The sequence below is a fragment of the Clarias gariepinus genome, chromosome 1, assembly GCF_024256425.1.
Source record: "Clarias gariepinus isolate MV-2021 ecotype Netherlands chromosome 1, CGAR_prim_01v2, whole genome shotgun sequence".
Lineage (NCBI taxonomy): Eukaryota > Metazoa > Chordata > Actinopteri > Siluriformes > Clariidae > Clarias > Clarias gariepinus.
Window position 1 is genome coordinate 18301331 of NC_071100.1, and position 16115 is coordinate 18317445.

The window sequence follows — 16115 nt, forward strand, 5'->3', positions numbered from 1 at the left end:
GTTTCGTAGATATGCTGGTCTTTCATCAGTTAAACCAGTATCAGACCAGCACTAACCAGTATTAACCAGCATAGACCAGCATATAAATCATGCTGATCTATGCTGGGTTTCTCAGCAGGGATGATTCTAAAGATGTACAGTGTTTTTGTGTTTTACATCCTCTGATTTTTATAATAAACTGTACTGCTATAATATACTGTATTCAACAGTTGGTTCAAGCTGAGCAATCTGATTGAACAAGAGGCATTCTCTGAGTGGTGATGATGGCTGTGGATTGATTATGGTTCCTGGGCACTAACCATCTCGAACAATAACATTCACTCTATTGTTGACAATGTCCAGCAGTGGTTGTATTTTCTTCTAATAAAATACCACTAATATTTATAATTGATAATACCCCACAACTTATAAAATTTCTTGTTAATTGGTATAACTGTTTTTTTTTATTATTATTATTAATTTAGTTTTTTTGTATGTGTGTTATCATTTCTGGAAGCTTCTGTCACAAATTCCTTGTATATGCAAAAACATCCTTGGCAATGAAGCTGATTCTGATTCTGGATTCAGACTTGTGTTCGGAGCTAGTTAGCTTTGTGGTGAACACTAATTTTTTAGAACAGTAGTTCAGATGCAATTTAGGGATGACTTAATGATTATTAAGGAGACAAATTGATGTTTAAAATGACAATGCTATCAGATATGTTTTCTTGCTGAAAATGATTCCGTGACTGATTTTGAATTCTGGTTTTGACTAGTTTTCAGAGGACAGTTGCTCTCTCCTCAGTATAGCGAACTGTACTGTAGACCTTCTTTCACCCATGCTGGGACTGACAGGTGTAATTAATGATTGTAGAATACCTGGAACGCAGATTGATACATATAGTTAAATGTCCAGATGTGGCAGGATGTTGTATAAAATCCTGTCCCCACTCCTGTAGGTGTCCTCTTCGGCCTGACGAAGCTGTCTGTGAACCATGGGTTGTCATTGTTGTATGTTAAATAAGTCCTGGTAGGGATGGACATACAGCATCCACTTACAAAACTTATATATGATGTTACAGAATCTGTAAGCTCATTCAGATTTGTGGCAGCAGCTTCAAAAACACTACAATCAGCGCAGTCAAAACAGGCTTGTAAGTCCCACTCAAGCCTGTTTTGGTCTATCTCTTTACAATCCTTACTAGAGGCTTAGCAAATTTAAATCTAAGTCAGGAGAACATAAACCATGCAATGGTCAGAAAGTCTCCTCTGGGAATGGAATGATATGCATCCTTTATTGGGGTGTATTGTGATGGGCATGTAATGTGTAGTTTAAATTTAGGGAGCTCACATGTGAGGTTTGCTTTATTAAAGTCACTGTGAATAATTATAACCGCCCGAGTCCATGTGTAGATGCTGTGTGTCCGTAATTTGATCAGCCAGCTGTTGCAGCACTGATTTCACACATGCTTGTGGAACAATATAAACATTTTTAAACACATAGAGAATGAGGTAAATTCCTTAAACAAATAAAAATCGTACAACTGAAAAAGAGGGCTTCTAGATCGGGACAGCACATATTCTTCATCACTGTTACATCTGTACACCACGTTTCATTAATGTAAAAGCATTTCCCTCCATAAGCCCCTTTGGACACCTGGAAGCCTGGCAGATGTAGTATGTTGTCCAGAATAGCTTCTTTCCACCAGATTTTCATGCAACATATACTGTAGCAATAGAGTTTTAAAAGTCCCTATTTATCCAGGAGAGCAGAAGTTCATCCGTTGTCTTGGTTAGAGAGTGAAGATTCCCCAGATCAATACTGGGTAATGCAGTTCTAAAGCCACTGTCAGAGCTTGACGAGTGTGCGAGCTCTCTTATATATTGCATGTCTTAAAGCATTTGACTAGTACCGCTGCTCTGCCAGTTACAGTGTTCCGCAAAACAAGTAATCCAAATAATTGCAGTAAAACAACTGGAGAGCGCCACACCAAGACAGTCATCTAGGTACAAATTCAATTAATTATTATTATTACTCTAATCAAGAGTGAGACATTGATTTTATACCCGACATAGCGCACTAGCTTTCTATTTTACACTATTTGGGATTCAGCCCTGGAACCGCATAACTGTAGTTAACTGAGCTGATATTGCAAAGTGGAATAAATGAAAAATTAACATGACTGTTATGGTTTATTTTCATCACCTTTTAGCAACAAATTACTGTTAAAAATTTAAAACTTTATTTTTCTCCCTGTTAATTACACTAACTGTTGGTTGGTACAGTAGCTGTCAGTTTCAAGCTTCACCAGTCATGATTAGTTAGGTCTGCCTTAGAAGGATATATGTTTGTGGAGAAAAATAAATAAGTAAACAAATCATAATTTGTTCATAATGAATGCCCGTAAATAAGGACTGAATAGAAAATAATGAAGAGATTGCTTAAATGCTTAATATAAATAATAATAATAATAATAATAATAATAAGTATGGTGCACATGGTGGGGACTGATCTGGATTCTGTGTATTTGTGTTTGGCGACTTTTATGTTGACGCCAAGTGAGGAAAAAGGTGTCCCCAGCCTTAAGAAAATTGTCAACAAAAAAAAAGCCAATTAACGAGCTTCACAAGTAGTCTTTATTGTTTTCATTAGCACAAAAAGCACACTTCAACCCAAATAATTTCTTTAAATAGGAACTTAAAATAAATGTACCTACCAAGATGTATTACAAAATAAGAGTTACCTACATAATGCATTACAAAATAAGCCTTAACCTATTGTTATTATAAAATATTTCAATAAATTTTATTGAAATTTTATCTGCTGCATATTTATTCCTAGGTTAATTCAAAACTGAGTTAATGCTAACTATAGTATACGCATGTATAATAAATTCATAAAGTTATGGAGTTAAATAAAATACTGCAATGTGATGGACTGACACCCTGTCTAGGGTGTACCCCTCTTCATGCACAAAGGCTCCAGGCTTCCCACAACCTTTTATAGTACAGTATAAGCAGTATAGAAAATAAATAAATAAAAATAAAATACAAAGCTCGAAAAGTAAAAATAAATGAATACAAGTAATAGAAATACAAATATGTAATCGGACTAAAAATGCATTGGTTAAAGCTTTCTTCCAAAATTTTAAAACAAAAACAAAAAAAGACATAAGCTAACAATTACTGAAACCACACATACACCAATGTGCTCTCTGTTGCGTGCTCTCGGTGGCTGTTAACATTTAAAAAGGTAGATTATTTATAAATTTAAAAAAAAAAGTAATTAATGTAAAAACACGAAACTTATAAGGATACTTCAGCTTCTATCACTCTGTCTGGTCTGTTCTCCTCCTCAGACTTAGCTGTAAAATACACAATAAACCATTTTAGTCTCTTATTAAAGGTTGTGGTTTCATTTTATGGAAAATGAACACGGAGTTCTTACTTCGAGCTCTGTAACATTTCATTGCCAGAATGATGGTCACCAGCACATATGGAGAGACCGCTACCACACTGCTGAGGATCTTCAGTACTGACTGTGGAGGTTTTCCATGTGAGAGAACTAGAGGGAAACAGTATGGATAATAAATCAATAAAGCAACTTAAATGTTTAAATGTTTGTAACTTAAGTTTCAGTTAAGTTGTAACAGTTAAGTGTTATCTTAAAATAAGTGTCAGGGGTCTTTGTAGGTTCCAGTATCAAAAAAGTTAAAAAGGTAAAAAGTTCCAGTAGCAGGAGATTGATGGCTGAGATGTACAAGTGTTTGAAGATAAGTGGGTTACGCGTTTGTGTTATTAAAACGTCTGTGGCATAAAACATCTCAAAAATCTAAAGTTGAAATGAGTTCAGTCCACACTACGTTAGAGCCAGATCGCTTAGACAGAAGCCCCTTTTCTAACAAAATAAACAGACAAAGAACGTGTCTGGTGCTAGTGTGGAACCTCCTAAGAACTGGCTTGGTTTTTTTTATGGTCACATCACCTTATATGTCTGTGTATGACTTTCCCAGCAATGTTAGTGGCAAAATTAGTGGCAATAGTTGTGGCAATGCTAGGATTGCTAGCACTAGTAGCAGAAAAGTAATGATGGTCGGTATGCTAGCGCTAGGAGCAATGACAGTGCTAGCAGCAATAATAGTGGCAATGCTAGATGCAAAAAAATGCTAGTAGCAAAACAAATGCTAACAGCAAGGACAACAGCAAACTTCAACATAGCTTTGCCACAAGTTCTCCTAGATTTATCATTGCTAGAAAGTACTTGAGTAATCTATTTTGCATATATAGTCGATTTTTTTTTTTTAAAAGATAGCAGTCACAAACTTTTAGTTAGTCTTTTAGTTGATAATCCTGCCACCAATCCCTGACATAAGGTTCTTTGTTCTAGCTTCGAAAAAGTGTTGGTGCCGAGAGCCAGTGCTTTTGATGTCAGAAAACAAAGAACTGGTTCGAAACTGGGCACTAGCTCCAAACTAGCTCCGGAATTGCCTTGTTGAAAAAGGGGCTAGAGTTCTTATCCAGGATGCAAAAGTGAGAGGTTAAAGCTGTTAGTCCAGTTAATCTTGATAGAAACCAAAATTGCAAGGCTAAATCGTGGTAGAGTAAGTGAGAGTGTGCGATCACACCCAAGATATTAGTTAGTTCAGCAACAATTCCAAATTGTGAGAAATAAGGGTACATGTGAGAAGATCCCAATGAGCTCAGTGGCCACCATCATCATCGTAAGTGGAAGAAGTTCAAAACCACCAGGACTCTTCCTAAAGTTGGCTGGCCATCTAAACCGAGCGATCAGGGGAGAAGGGCCTTAGTCAGGGAGGTGAACAAGAACCCGATGATTACTCTGTCAGAGCTCCAGAGGTCTTCTGTGGAGAGAGGAGAACCTTCCAGAAGGACAACCATCTCTGCAGCAATCCACCAATCAAGCCTATTAGATGTCCGGCCAGCTCTAGGAAGAGTCCTGGTGGTTTCGACTTCTTCCACTTATGAATGATGGAGGCCACTGTGCTTATTGGGACCTTCAAAGCAGCAGAAATTTTTCTGTAACCTTCCCCAGATGTGCCTCAAGACAATCCTGTCTTGGAGGTCTACAGACATTTCCTTTGACTTCATGCTTGGTTTGTGCTCTGACATGAACTGTTAACTGTGGGACCTTTATATAGACAGGTGTGTGCCTTTCCAAACCATGTCTAATCAACTGAATTTACCACAGATGGGCTCCAATTAAGCTGCAGAAACATCTCAAGGATGAACGCTGTAAATACTTATGTACATGTGCTTTCTTAATTATCTTTATTTTTAATAAATTTGCAAAAATCTCAAGTAAAAATAACAAAATGTGGAAAAAGTGATGCGCTGTGAATACTTTCCAGGTGCACTGTAAATGTGGGAACGGTAGTGTCATTCAATGAGTAGAAGCAGTGCCATGAGAAGGAGTCGTGGGAGGTGTCAGCATAAGATTTTGCCTTAAGTAAGGCAACAACAACATTGTTGTCTTCAACAACATGCCAGTGTTACTCTGGAACATTCATTCAAATATCAGTACAGGTATATTTGCTCTTTTTTTGTAAACTTTATTGATTAACATAAGTTTTTAGGCCTTTAATGACTTACACCTGGTAGGTTAGTTGCAGCCTATAAATGGATTGCTGATTGTAGACTTTCTAAAGTGGGTGTTAATAAACAATGTGTTAATACTTAAAATGCAAGTGTCTAGCCTCTCAGCCTTTGAAAATCAATTCTGGTGATCTGGGGACTCATGAGTGAGTAATGAGTAAGAGTAAGATAATAAGTAATAAGTAATGAGTAAGACAGGTTATTATTGTGAACTGATATGTTTAGATGCTTTTTCCCCACTCATATTTATCACTGGGGTTTGTTGACAGTGGAGTGACTGGTTGCTTTAATTCCCAGCAAGCCTTTATGTCTTTGTTTTCATCTGGCCCTCTCTTTCAGTTTGGCTATTATTGTTAGTTTTGCAGAAGACCCTGCTGCTTGCACTCTGCACTAATTATACATCTATCTTACTGTTTGAATTACACAAAGTAAAGAAAAGGGGCTTGGTTTTGATTATAGTGTTGCAGACTGTCCCATAAAATAGGGAATTGGTATTGTAATTGAAACCTAAAAAGCCTGTTCTGTGTTTAACGATATGGGATGCGCTTTATTACATATTTTGTAGATCAATTCAGTGAAATCTATGAGAGAGAACGATTACATATTAGACTCTTTGTATTCGAAGCATGTTCAACCTGCCTTGCTGTGTTGCTAGCTTACATAACAGATTATAGCTATACTATATATTTATAAGGTTATGAAAGGTGTGTTCATATGTAAATCATTAACTCCCCAGTGTCTTTTACAAGTGGCTTAAATCCTGATTAGAAGGTGAGGTGAAATCATGATTTACCTCTCTTTTTTAGGAACAGCACTGAGCAGATTTTACTCAGGAACACACACACACACACACACACACACACACACACACACACACACACACACACATACTGTACTGTATGTGTGTTTCTTCATGGACATCATGTGTGCATTAAAGGATGTAGTAGATAGAGCAAGTTGTGCTTACTGCTACATACTACAATCTACTGTTGTCAACATACATTGTTATATACATAACTGAAATCTTACAATTCATAAAATGCTTGCAATTGTGTGTTTTAGTGCCTGCATAGTAACAAAATCTTTTTAAAAGACACTCATTAAAACTTTATCTCTCCCCTGTTTTAGGTTGTCATAGTGAGGATGGCCCTCCTGCCTTTCTTGCACTACCAATAAACTACACCTTTATGTACTGTATAAGCTTATAACCTCACCCAGAGTAATGAATACTCTGTTAACTACTACTCTTACATACAATGTGGAGGAATGTGTAATGTATAAGCCTGTACCTTACACACAAACACACTGTGTATAAGCCTGTACTCTCACACAGTGTGGAGTAATGTGTGCTGTATAAGTCTGTAACCTAACACAGTGTGGAGTAACATCTAATTCTACTCAACAGTTTTCTGCAATGCTTTTTATGCACTTTTTTAAGCAGCTTTACACAATCAAAAGAATGATTTGATTTGGCAAGTTTGGCAAAGTTTGATTTGATTTGGCAAATTTGGCAAAGTTTGATGAAATTATTTAAGTTTGATGAAAAGTATAAGTAAACTGGAAATGAATACTAATTTTTACAAACTTTACAAATGTCTCTCCATAATTTACAACAGGGGAGAATTTGGCCCTATCTACTTCATCCACACATCATGTCCTTGTGCGTGTCCCTGACTAAGATCTGCTCAGTGAGGTGAATCCTGAAGTTATTATTTACCTTCTAATCATGATGTACAGCCAGTTGTAATAATCAGCTGATATGCAGGGAATTGACCCCTTCTGTCCATCAGACCTGTTTGACACATCCTGGCGCAACACTTCTGGTTGGAGATTTCGTCGCATGGAAGCCCCATGGGGTCTGCCTGTGTTATCATATGGTCTGATGCATTTTGGTGCAGACAGGTACTCTCTGATGACTCGTGACTACACTCTATAGTTAAGGATTGAAATTTCCACAAACAGTTTCGTACCTAAACCTCCAAAACTGAAAACTAACTTAAACACTTTTCGTGTTATATAGGGATTTAAAGAGTTTTGAGATTTGTGGCCACAAGTCCAGCCACTTTGGCTGTATGTCCTCCCTCAGACGCCTTAAAACATGCCAATAAAATGAAATTCGCTATTGACATTATGGTCTCTGGGGCCTCATCTTTTTCGGACGTGGAAATGATGGGCAATTTCAGTGTGAACACTGTTGTTTCATCTCAGGGTTGTACACATACAACCATGTTTCGTCGCTGGTAATGATCTTCAACATGAAAGATGGATCATCCACGGGACACTGACAATTATTGGCAGACTTTGGCGCAATGTTCCTTCTGCTACAGGGTCAGCAGCCTGGGAACAAACTTGGCAGCAACACAGTGCATGTTCAAATCACACTTAAGAATTGCCTGGACTCTGTATGACACACCAACAATGGCAGCAATGTAGTGGATTGTCCTCTGACGGTCACCATAGGTTTTAAATGTTTCAGGGGTTAAGCTTGATGAAGATCTTCCTGATCTCTAGTCATCGTCCAGTTATGTTCTTCCGCTCCTGAAGCATGCATGCCACTCAAAACACAAACTCACTTGAACGACTCATTGCAGTATCTTCAAAAACTTGCTGACTCATGTCAAGCATCTCTTTGGCAGATTTGCTCTGTTTAATGCTGAATTTCACATTATACCTTCTGTTTGTGATGAAATAGCAGACCTGGTAACTCTCACGGTCAGACTAATAACAGTTGCACAACCAATGTACACAGGAAGATATCTATTGGCATACTGCCTTATGAAGGTCGGAGCTTCCTGTGACAGTGCCCCAAACATTACTCCAAACTAGTCTCAAAACATTTAAATACCATCTCATACTGAACTCTCAACCTCATAGCACACAGTATGACTGCAAAACAATCCCTGCTATATCAAGAATTGTTGGAATCAGCGTGTCTTGCTCAAATGAGGATAGGTTTCTTTTAAGATTTCTTCTTTTTGTCATCTCAGGATGTTTTTCCTTGTCACAATTAAACCTCATTTACTAATCAGGGACAATCTGACAGTTACTGTATAATTTATACATTTTTTAAAAAGTTATTTCCATATTTTTTTTATTCTGTATAGCTGCTGCCCAATGATCAATGAACAATAATTGTTGAATAAAATTTTACTTAATTAAATTTAATTCTCTAGTCAACAGAACCCCACATAAAATATTACTTATTATTCTACAGCGAAATAGTGTAAAACAGTAATTTCAAACAGCTATAAAAAGATTTTACAATAGGAAGTCCAAAGAGTAGCAAATATGTTGTGAATATCAACTGAGTTGCTTAGGTATAAAAGGAATCACAGGTCTTAATATTTTAAATGCTTTAGGAATGGAGAACTGACTCCTATAACAAGAGTCTTATTGAAATTAATAAATGAATTTACCTTCACCTCTGACTGAAACCCAGCTTTTCGGTGACTCTCCTCTCTCTGGGTGTGTACAGTGGTAGAAACCTTCATCTGACTTTGAGACATTACTGATGGTCATCTCTCCTGTAGTCTGCCTTTGGAAAACTGAATCATCTTTATAGAAATCAAAACCAGAGTCTGAGATCTTCATGTTGCGATATAAACAACGCAAAGTCAGAGGATTTCCCTCAGTTACAGAATTGGGAGGACTTTTCAGGATCAAATTTCTATCTGTAGAAAAGAGAAAGACAACACTTAAAAAATGACATTCATATTATCTGTAAGGGTGTACAGTATGTATAAAAAATTTAAGTTATATACAAATTTCCATGTAAAATATACACTAAAGATTAAAAAAGTTAGGGATTTCTGAAAGAAAATTGGCCGAAGTGTCTGTGGAGTACATTCTGGATGCCAATCCACACTTTAGCCAAATTGAGACCACCAATTAGACTAGTCTGCCTATCGGAGTGTGCAACTACCAAGACATGCAAACTCCACAAACACAGACTCTAACAGCTCATGCAAATCAAAAATCCATTATCTAGTAATTAATTTAGTTTTCCTTTAAATTATATCACACAAAAAATGTTTATGGACATCTGTGTATATACTATACAGATGTCTATTCACAGATTGTAATTATGCTGAACAAGCCTGACGTGAGGCTAGTGACGAACAAAGGAGCACCTCCTCTACATATTAGGCCTATTTATTTTACCCAATTATTACACTATATATTAACATATGTTACAACCCGCAACATATTGGTCGCGCTGTGTGTGTTTATGCTTCTGTGCTTTGTAGCGTGTGTGTATATTGTGCCCAGGTCGCGCTCCGCTTCCTATTCCACTCCAGGTTTTCCGACTGCCACTACAGCGTGTCCAGATTCGGCTCCGCTCCCAGTCCACTCCAGTCCACGACTGCCATTACACCAGCGGCTGACCTTGCACACGTGCACTTCCGCCCTGAGTGACGTCAGCAACGAGCGGACCAGTTATAAACCGGGGAGAGACGCGGGAATGGGGAGGTGTGTAGGCGAGGTGTTGATTGTTTGGAGGGAGAGAGTTTGTTATTTGGGTGTTTTTGATATTGGCTTGTGTACCCTGGTTTTTACTTTATTGCAACCCTTTGACTTCGATTATTGCTTGTTTTTTGTTTGTATATATTTTTTTAAATAATTTCACTTTGTTACGCACCAGTAGTAGGGGTGTGGCTGCCATTTGTTTTGGGGAAAAGGGAATTTATTCACTGTTTTTGGTTTAGGGAGATAGGTAAGTTATCTGTATTTTTTGTGTGTTTTGTTTAGGTAAACAAGCTTGTAAAATACAGATACCTGTTTTGTTTATTAGTTTGGCCTGGGTCCACCCTGAAGCTGATCCTGGTGTTGTGTCAGTATTCTCGTTTGCTCTGTGTAAAGTAATACAAACCCTGTCTTTTTGCCAGCTGAAGTGCCTGTGTAGTTCTTTCTGGTATATTACACCATTATATTCGACCTTTTTCACACAGTTTAAAATAGAACCCTGAACCTATCATTTGCTGTACAGCCCAACCCTAGACTGAGATGTAACCCATAATATTGAACATGATGTTTCTTTTTGCTTTTTGGTGTGATTTGGGTATAAAATATTAATACTCCAGTTTCCAACAGTCCGAAATTCCACACAAGAGGGTTTATAACTCTAGTGAGCACTGTGCAGCTCTGAGAGGAAATGCCAGACAGAAAGATGTTTACAACAATGTGCTGTTATGGCTGCATTTTTGCAGATAAGAAGGAAAATAATTAAGTGTGTGTAATTTAGACATAAGGGGTCACTGTTAAAGTGAGAAAGTCAGCTGGTTCCTACTAATAAGCATTTTGTAGAAGTTATGTTGTCTGTTAGCCTAGCCACATTACTGTCTAGCTGTTAGTGATAGAATCCTGTTACTGCCTTTTTAAATAACCGGTGCTAATGCTGTCTTGCAGATAATTAGGACACAATGTTAGAATATGTGATTGACTTTTTATTTGTTTATCATTTTTGGTACTTCATTCTTTTGTTAACTAATAAGAACAGTATAAGTGTTGCTAATATATACACTCAGCAGTGCAGCGAAGAAATGTTGGACAGAAATGTGTTCACAACAATTTGTATTATTTCTGCATCTTGTGCAGTTCATTAGTAACAAAAGAAAAAAAAAAGTCCACGTGTGACTCAGTTCTGACTGCCTCTGCTCATTAATGTAAAAAAAAAAATGTATTTAATGTCACATGCCTCCTGTGATATTTCCCCCTAAGATATTTAACTTCCTTATAATACTTGAAGACGTTCAAATGGACTGGTTTCTACTAAACTACTACTGATGAGAACTGATAAAAAGACTCACTGTGCACTGTGATGTTGAGAGAATTACTGCGTCTTCCAGATTCAGACTGACACCAGTAAACTCCAGTGTGTGATGTAGAGAGGGAGCAAATGTTACATGTAGATCCTGAAACTGATGAACATGTATACAGTGTCTTACTGCCTGTGTATCCTCTCACTGTCCATCCAGTAGAGTCTCTCTGTTCCTCACAGCTCAGTGAGAGAGAGCCAGCAGTAAAGTGTTGAGTTCTGCTGGGACTGATGATCAGAGACACTGGAGGAGATTCACCTGAATTGTGGACAAAATGTTTGTGAACAAAACATGATGTGATTAATTGATGATAGATACTGTTAATTCTTTAAACTTTGAAACTACTAGTACTAATGATAATAATGATAATAAAAATATATTTTTTTGTGTTACCAGTTAATTTATCTCCTCATCCTACACACACAGCCGATCGTGTTAGAATCCTGTCTGCGGTTGCACCCAAAAAGCGCTGGGCAGGGCCGGCTGGCCACGATTTCAAGCACACATTAAGGAACCTGCAGGAGCCGCTGCTCATGTGGGTCCACTCTACCACTTTGCCAGGTGGGCACTGCCTTTAGAGCTGCACGTGCACACCCACATTTGTTTTATTCCCTCCTTAAAACCCTTTCCTTTTCCCATTTTTCCTAATAAAATTAGCTGTTTTTCAGAATACCTCATCTTGTGTCTGTGTGTCTGTGGTTCGCCAGAGTAAAAGATCTTACAGCTGCAATTTACTAAACAAAATAATAATAAACAGAACTTACTGCTTTTGCTCATCATTACACTGTACAGGTAGTCCCCGACTTACGAACACTCGAGTTACGAATTTCCACAGATACAAACAGACTGCGGTTCGCACCTAACATCCGTAGATGTGAAAGATTCGCGGAAGTAGCTCCCGTTTATTGTACAAAAAATAGACACTTCAGTGCACCAGATTCAATTTAAGCTTCAAAGAACTTTATTCAATATAATTTTATTAGTTGTCCTATACACAAACGAGTCTCAAATGTTGGCCGGCTTTAATGCGATTAGCTGTTCCCTAGTGTAAACAAAGGAACCGGCTCCCTGCTGCTGCACGCTAATTACCGAAAACATAAACAGTGTTGCATAACTAATATTGATAAAACTTTTAAGACACATGATTTGAAGAGAGACCCATACTGACTTAAAAGAAAATAAAGCTACAAATGAATAATAGCGGAAAAGTATTAAAAACAAGTAAAAACACACAAGAACATGTGGAGCAACCGTGTATTTTTTAGCATGTTAGTAAATATAAAATCTCTAAAGTCTTGCATATTGTATGTTATATACATGTGCGTATAGGGGTGCAGCAGAAATGAGTCGGCCTCTTCCAGTGAATCAGTCTGAGAGCACGATGATAGAAAACAGCTGTCCTGTACAGCTGTTCTGATGATGAATAATACTAATTTTAAAAAATTCTCAACAAAACAGAGTTCACAGTCCAAGAAAGTAGAAAACTTCGACAGAATGACATCCGCGATTTCCATAACCTAAAACATAGTCCCCTAGTTTGTGCCCATGTGTGCGTGCACGCATGCGTGTTTGTGTGTGAAAGTCATCCTACACAATAACCCTGGCCCCTCCTCTCCTGTCCCTGCTTCACACAGTCTGATTCTTTTAAAAAGTTTTCTATTTATAATTTTGATATGAATATTTTTGGAATGTGGAACAATTACTGGAGTGTCCATTATTTCTTATGGGAAAATTTGCTCTAAAACACAATGGCACCAGTGACTCCCCAGTCAAGATTTAAAGGGCAGAGTCTATATTTCAATGTGAGATTAATATCCTTGAGTGCGGTTATGTTTCTTTAAATATTTAGTGTATATTTAAAGCGCTTTAAATGCGCTTTAAATATACACTACACAACAAACACTGACTTTTGATCAAAAGACTGATAAACGCGTGCACAGATATGGGCAGATTTATTGATAAAACTGCAGACATACTGTACTCCCCCATAAAGTAAGTAAAAAGAAAAGTATCAAATCCAACTATTAAGTCTGATTTAATTGCTATCATTAATAATATTTATTTTTTTAAAACCTATTTAATGTTTTGCTGGAGAAATAAAATTTAGGCAGAGATGTCCGCTCTGTCTTGTTAATTCACCTAAAACCCACAGTATTTTCCAACAGCGCAAACAGTTTAATAAATTCACACCTATCGTGAATGAAAGGTAAGAAGAGATTCCGCAGAATCTTCTGACACAATGCTTGCTCTGAAGAACTATACTCTACAAGAATATAGAGAATAAGAATCATATTTATAATAAGATAATGAATTAATTAATGGGGGACACGTAAAATGTGGGGTTAATTCGCCGCATAGCTTCACAGAGCAGGGGTTGACAATCTTGGTGATCATGAATGGGCCAATGTTTTGGGGAAGAGTTCGCAGGATGTTCCATAAAGAGATATCTTATGCGGCTACTACTCTCTGACCCACTCAATACTTAAGAGCCTGAGAACGTCTATGGTTTGCTTGTTTCTTGTAGGCTTTTCTCGCTTTTAGCAGTGTGTTTCTGAATCTGCTAATAATTTTTCTTTGCTGATTGTCACTTTTTTGTGGGAAATATGGCACGCAGGGATCAACATACTTTTAGTATTTCAATGTGGAGCAGTTTGTAGGATTACAGTGTTAGCCTGTTATGAATTATTTAAATCAGGAAACGTATCAAATGACAGCAGTGTACATCAGTTATGTGTGTTAACTGGTAAGTTAAGGAGTCAGATAGGTGAATCCATAGCCAATCGCTTGCTAGCTAGTCAGTCCCCAATTATGTCATGTCAACCAGCACTAGATGAGTCAGCTAGAGTTAAATCACCTGATACAAACTTCTTTGAATATTTAGTTGTATAACCATGGTTTCTAAGAACTGTTTCACATCTGTGACAATTGTACTACATGCCACAATTCCTCTGCATTTCTTGGTTTTGCCTCAGAAACAGAATTTTTAATGTCAGACCACAACTTTTCTATTGGATTAGGGTCTGGGGATTGGGCTGGCCACTCCATAACGTTAATCTTGTTGGTCTGGAACCAAGATGGTGCTTGCTTACTGGTGTGTTTGGGGTCGTTGTCTTGTTGAAACACCCATTTCAAGGGCATTTCCTCTTCTGCATAAGGCAACATGACCTCTTTATTTATTCTGATGTACTCAAATTGATCCATGATCCCTGAAATGTGATAAATAGGCCCAACACCATAGTACGAGAAGCATCCCCATATCATGATGCTTGTGCCCACATGCTTCACTGTCTTCACACTGTACTGTGGCTTGAATTCAGTGTTTGGGGGCCTGACAAACTGTCTGCGGCCTCTAGACCCAAAAAGAACAATCTTGCTTTCATCAGTCCACAAAATATTGCACCATTTTTCTTTAGGCCAGTCAGTGTGTTCTTTGGCAAACTGTAACCTCTTCAGCACATGTTTTTTTTTTCAACAGTAGGACTTTGCGGGGGCTTCTTGCTGATAGCCTGAATTCACATATCAGTTTTCTAATAGTAACAGTACTAATAGGTAACTTTAGATGTTCTTTAAGTCAATTTTGTTATTCTTCGATCCTTTCGAATGGTAGTTTTCCGTTTTCTTCCACGTCTTTTTGGTTTTAGTCTCCATTTTAGCAGAGTAGCCCCTCATTTTCTGTACTTCTTTGTATGTTTTCCCATCTCTAATCAACTTTTGAATCAAAGTACGCTGTTCTTTTGAACAATGTCTGGACAACCCATTTTACTCTGATTTTCAGTGAGCAATGCACATCTTTTCCTGCATTTATCCTTAAATATGTCTTGCATATAAAGACAGTATGTCCAGCTATTGACAGGCTCTAACAGCTGCTATGGCCAAGCATCTAAGCCAACTGATAACAAGAAACAAAACAATCCCATCTTTTAGGTGACTCTTACTTAGTACAGTGGCTCGCCTAACATAATCTAAGATGCCTGCAGAGAGTATCCCATCACAGTTTAGAAGTGAAGACTTTATGGACTTAGAAAATTTTGGAGGTTCAACCTCTAATAGTTTCTCATGATCCAGAATGAAATAAGAAATTACAGACCAATTTCAAACCTTCCGTTTATATAAAAAATATTAGACAAGGTGGTATCAGCTCAAATATGAAAATTTTTGCAGGAAAAAAACATCCTCGCAGAATTTCAGTCAGATTTTAGGCCCCATCGTAGTACAGAAACTGCACTAGTTAAAATTGCAAATGACTTGTTTTTAGCTTCGAACAAAGGCTGCATCTCAATTCTAGTCTTACTTGATCTTAGTGCTGCATTCTCTATGGATCACTATAGATCATAATATTCTCAAAGTTTGCTTACAAAATCACATAGGTATTCAGGGACAGGCATTAAAATGGTTAAGATCATACCTGTATTGATACAATTTTGTAGATCTAAATGGAGAACCGTTTGGTATAATGCCAGTAAAATATGGGGTCCCACAAGGGTCAGTTTTAGGACCTCTGCTGTTCTCAATATGCATGCTTCCCTTGGTTAACATCATTAGAAGACATGGGATTAGTTTCCATTGTTATGCTGATGATACCCAATTATATATCTCAACTAAACCAGACAAAATACCTAAGTTGTCTAGACTAACTGAGTGTGTCCAGGACATAAAAGATTGGATGATCAATAACTTTCTTTTACTAAATTCAGATAAGACAGAGAT

General features: G+C 37.5%; 1 protein-coding gene across 1 annotated transcript in view; it reads right to left on the reverse strand.

Moving 5' to 3' along the window:
* Positions 1–2693: 2693 nt before the first annotated feature.
* The window catches only part of LOC128520545 (Fc receptor-like protein 5), a 192135-nt gene continuing 178713 nt past the window's right edge, over positions 2694–16115 (reverse strand). Inside the window, exons 24-27 of the mRNA XM_053494830.1 lie at positions 11400–11666; positions 9009–9263; positions 3428–3544; positions 2694–3344 (exon numbers count right to left, since the gene is read on the reverse strand). Coding sequence (XP_053350805.1) covers positions 3286–3344; positions 3428–3544; positions 9009–9263; positions 11400–11666 — 698 coding nt within the window. The 3' untranslated portion in view covers positions 2694–3285. The remainder of the gene's footprint in view (positions 3345–3427; positions 3545–9008; positions 9264–11399; positions 11667–16115) is intronic.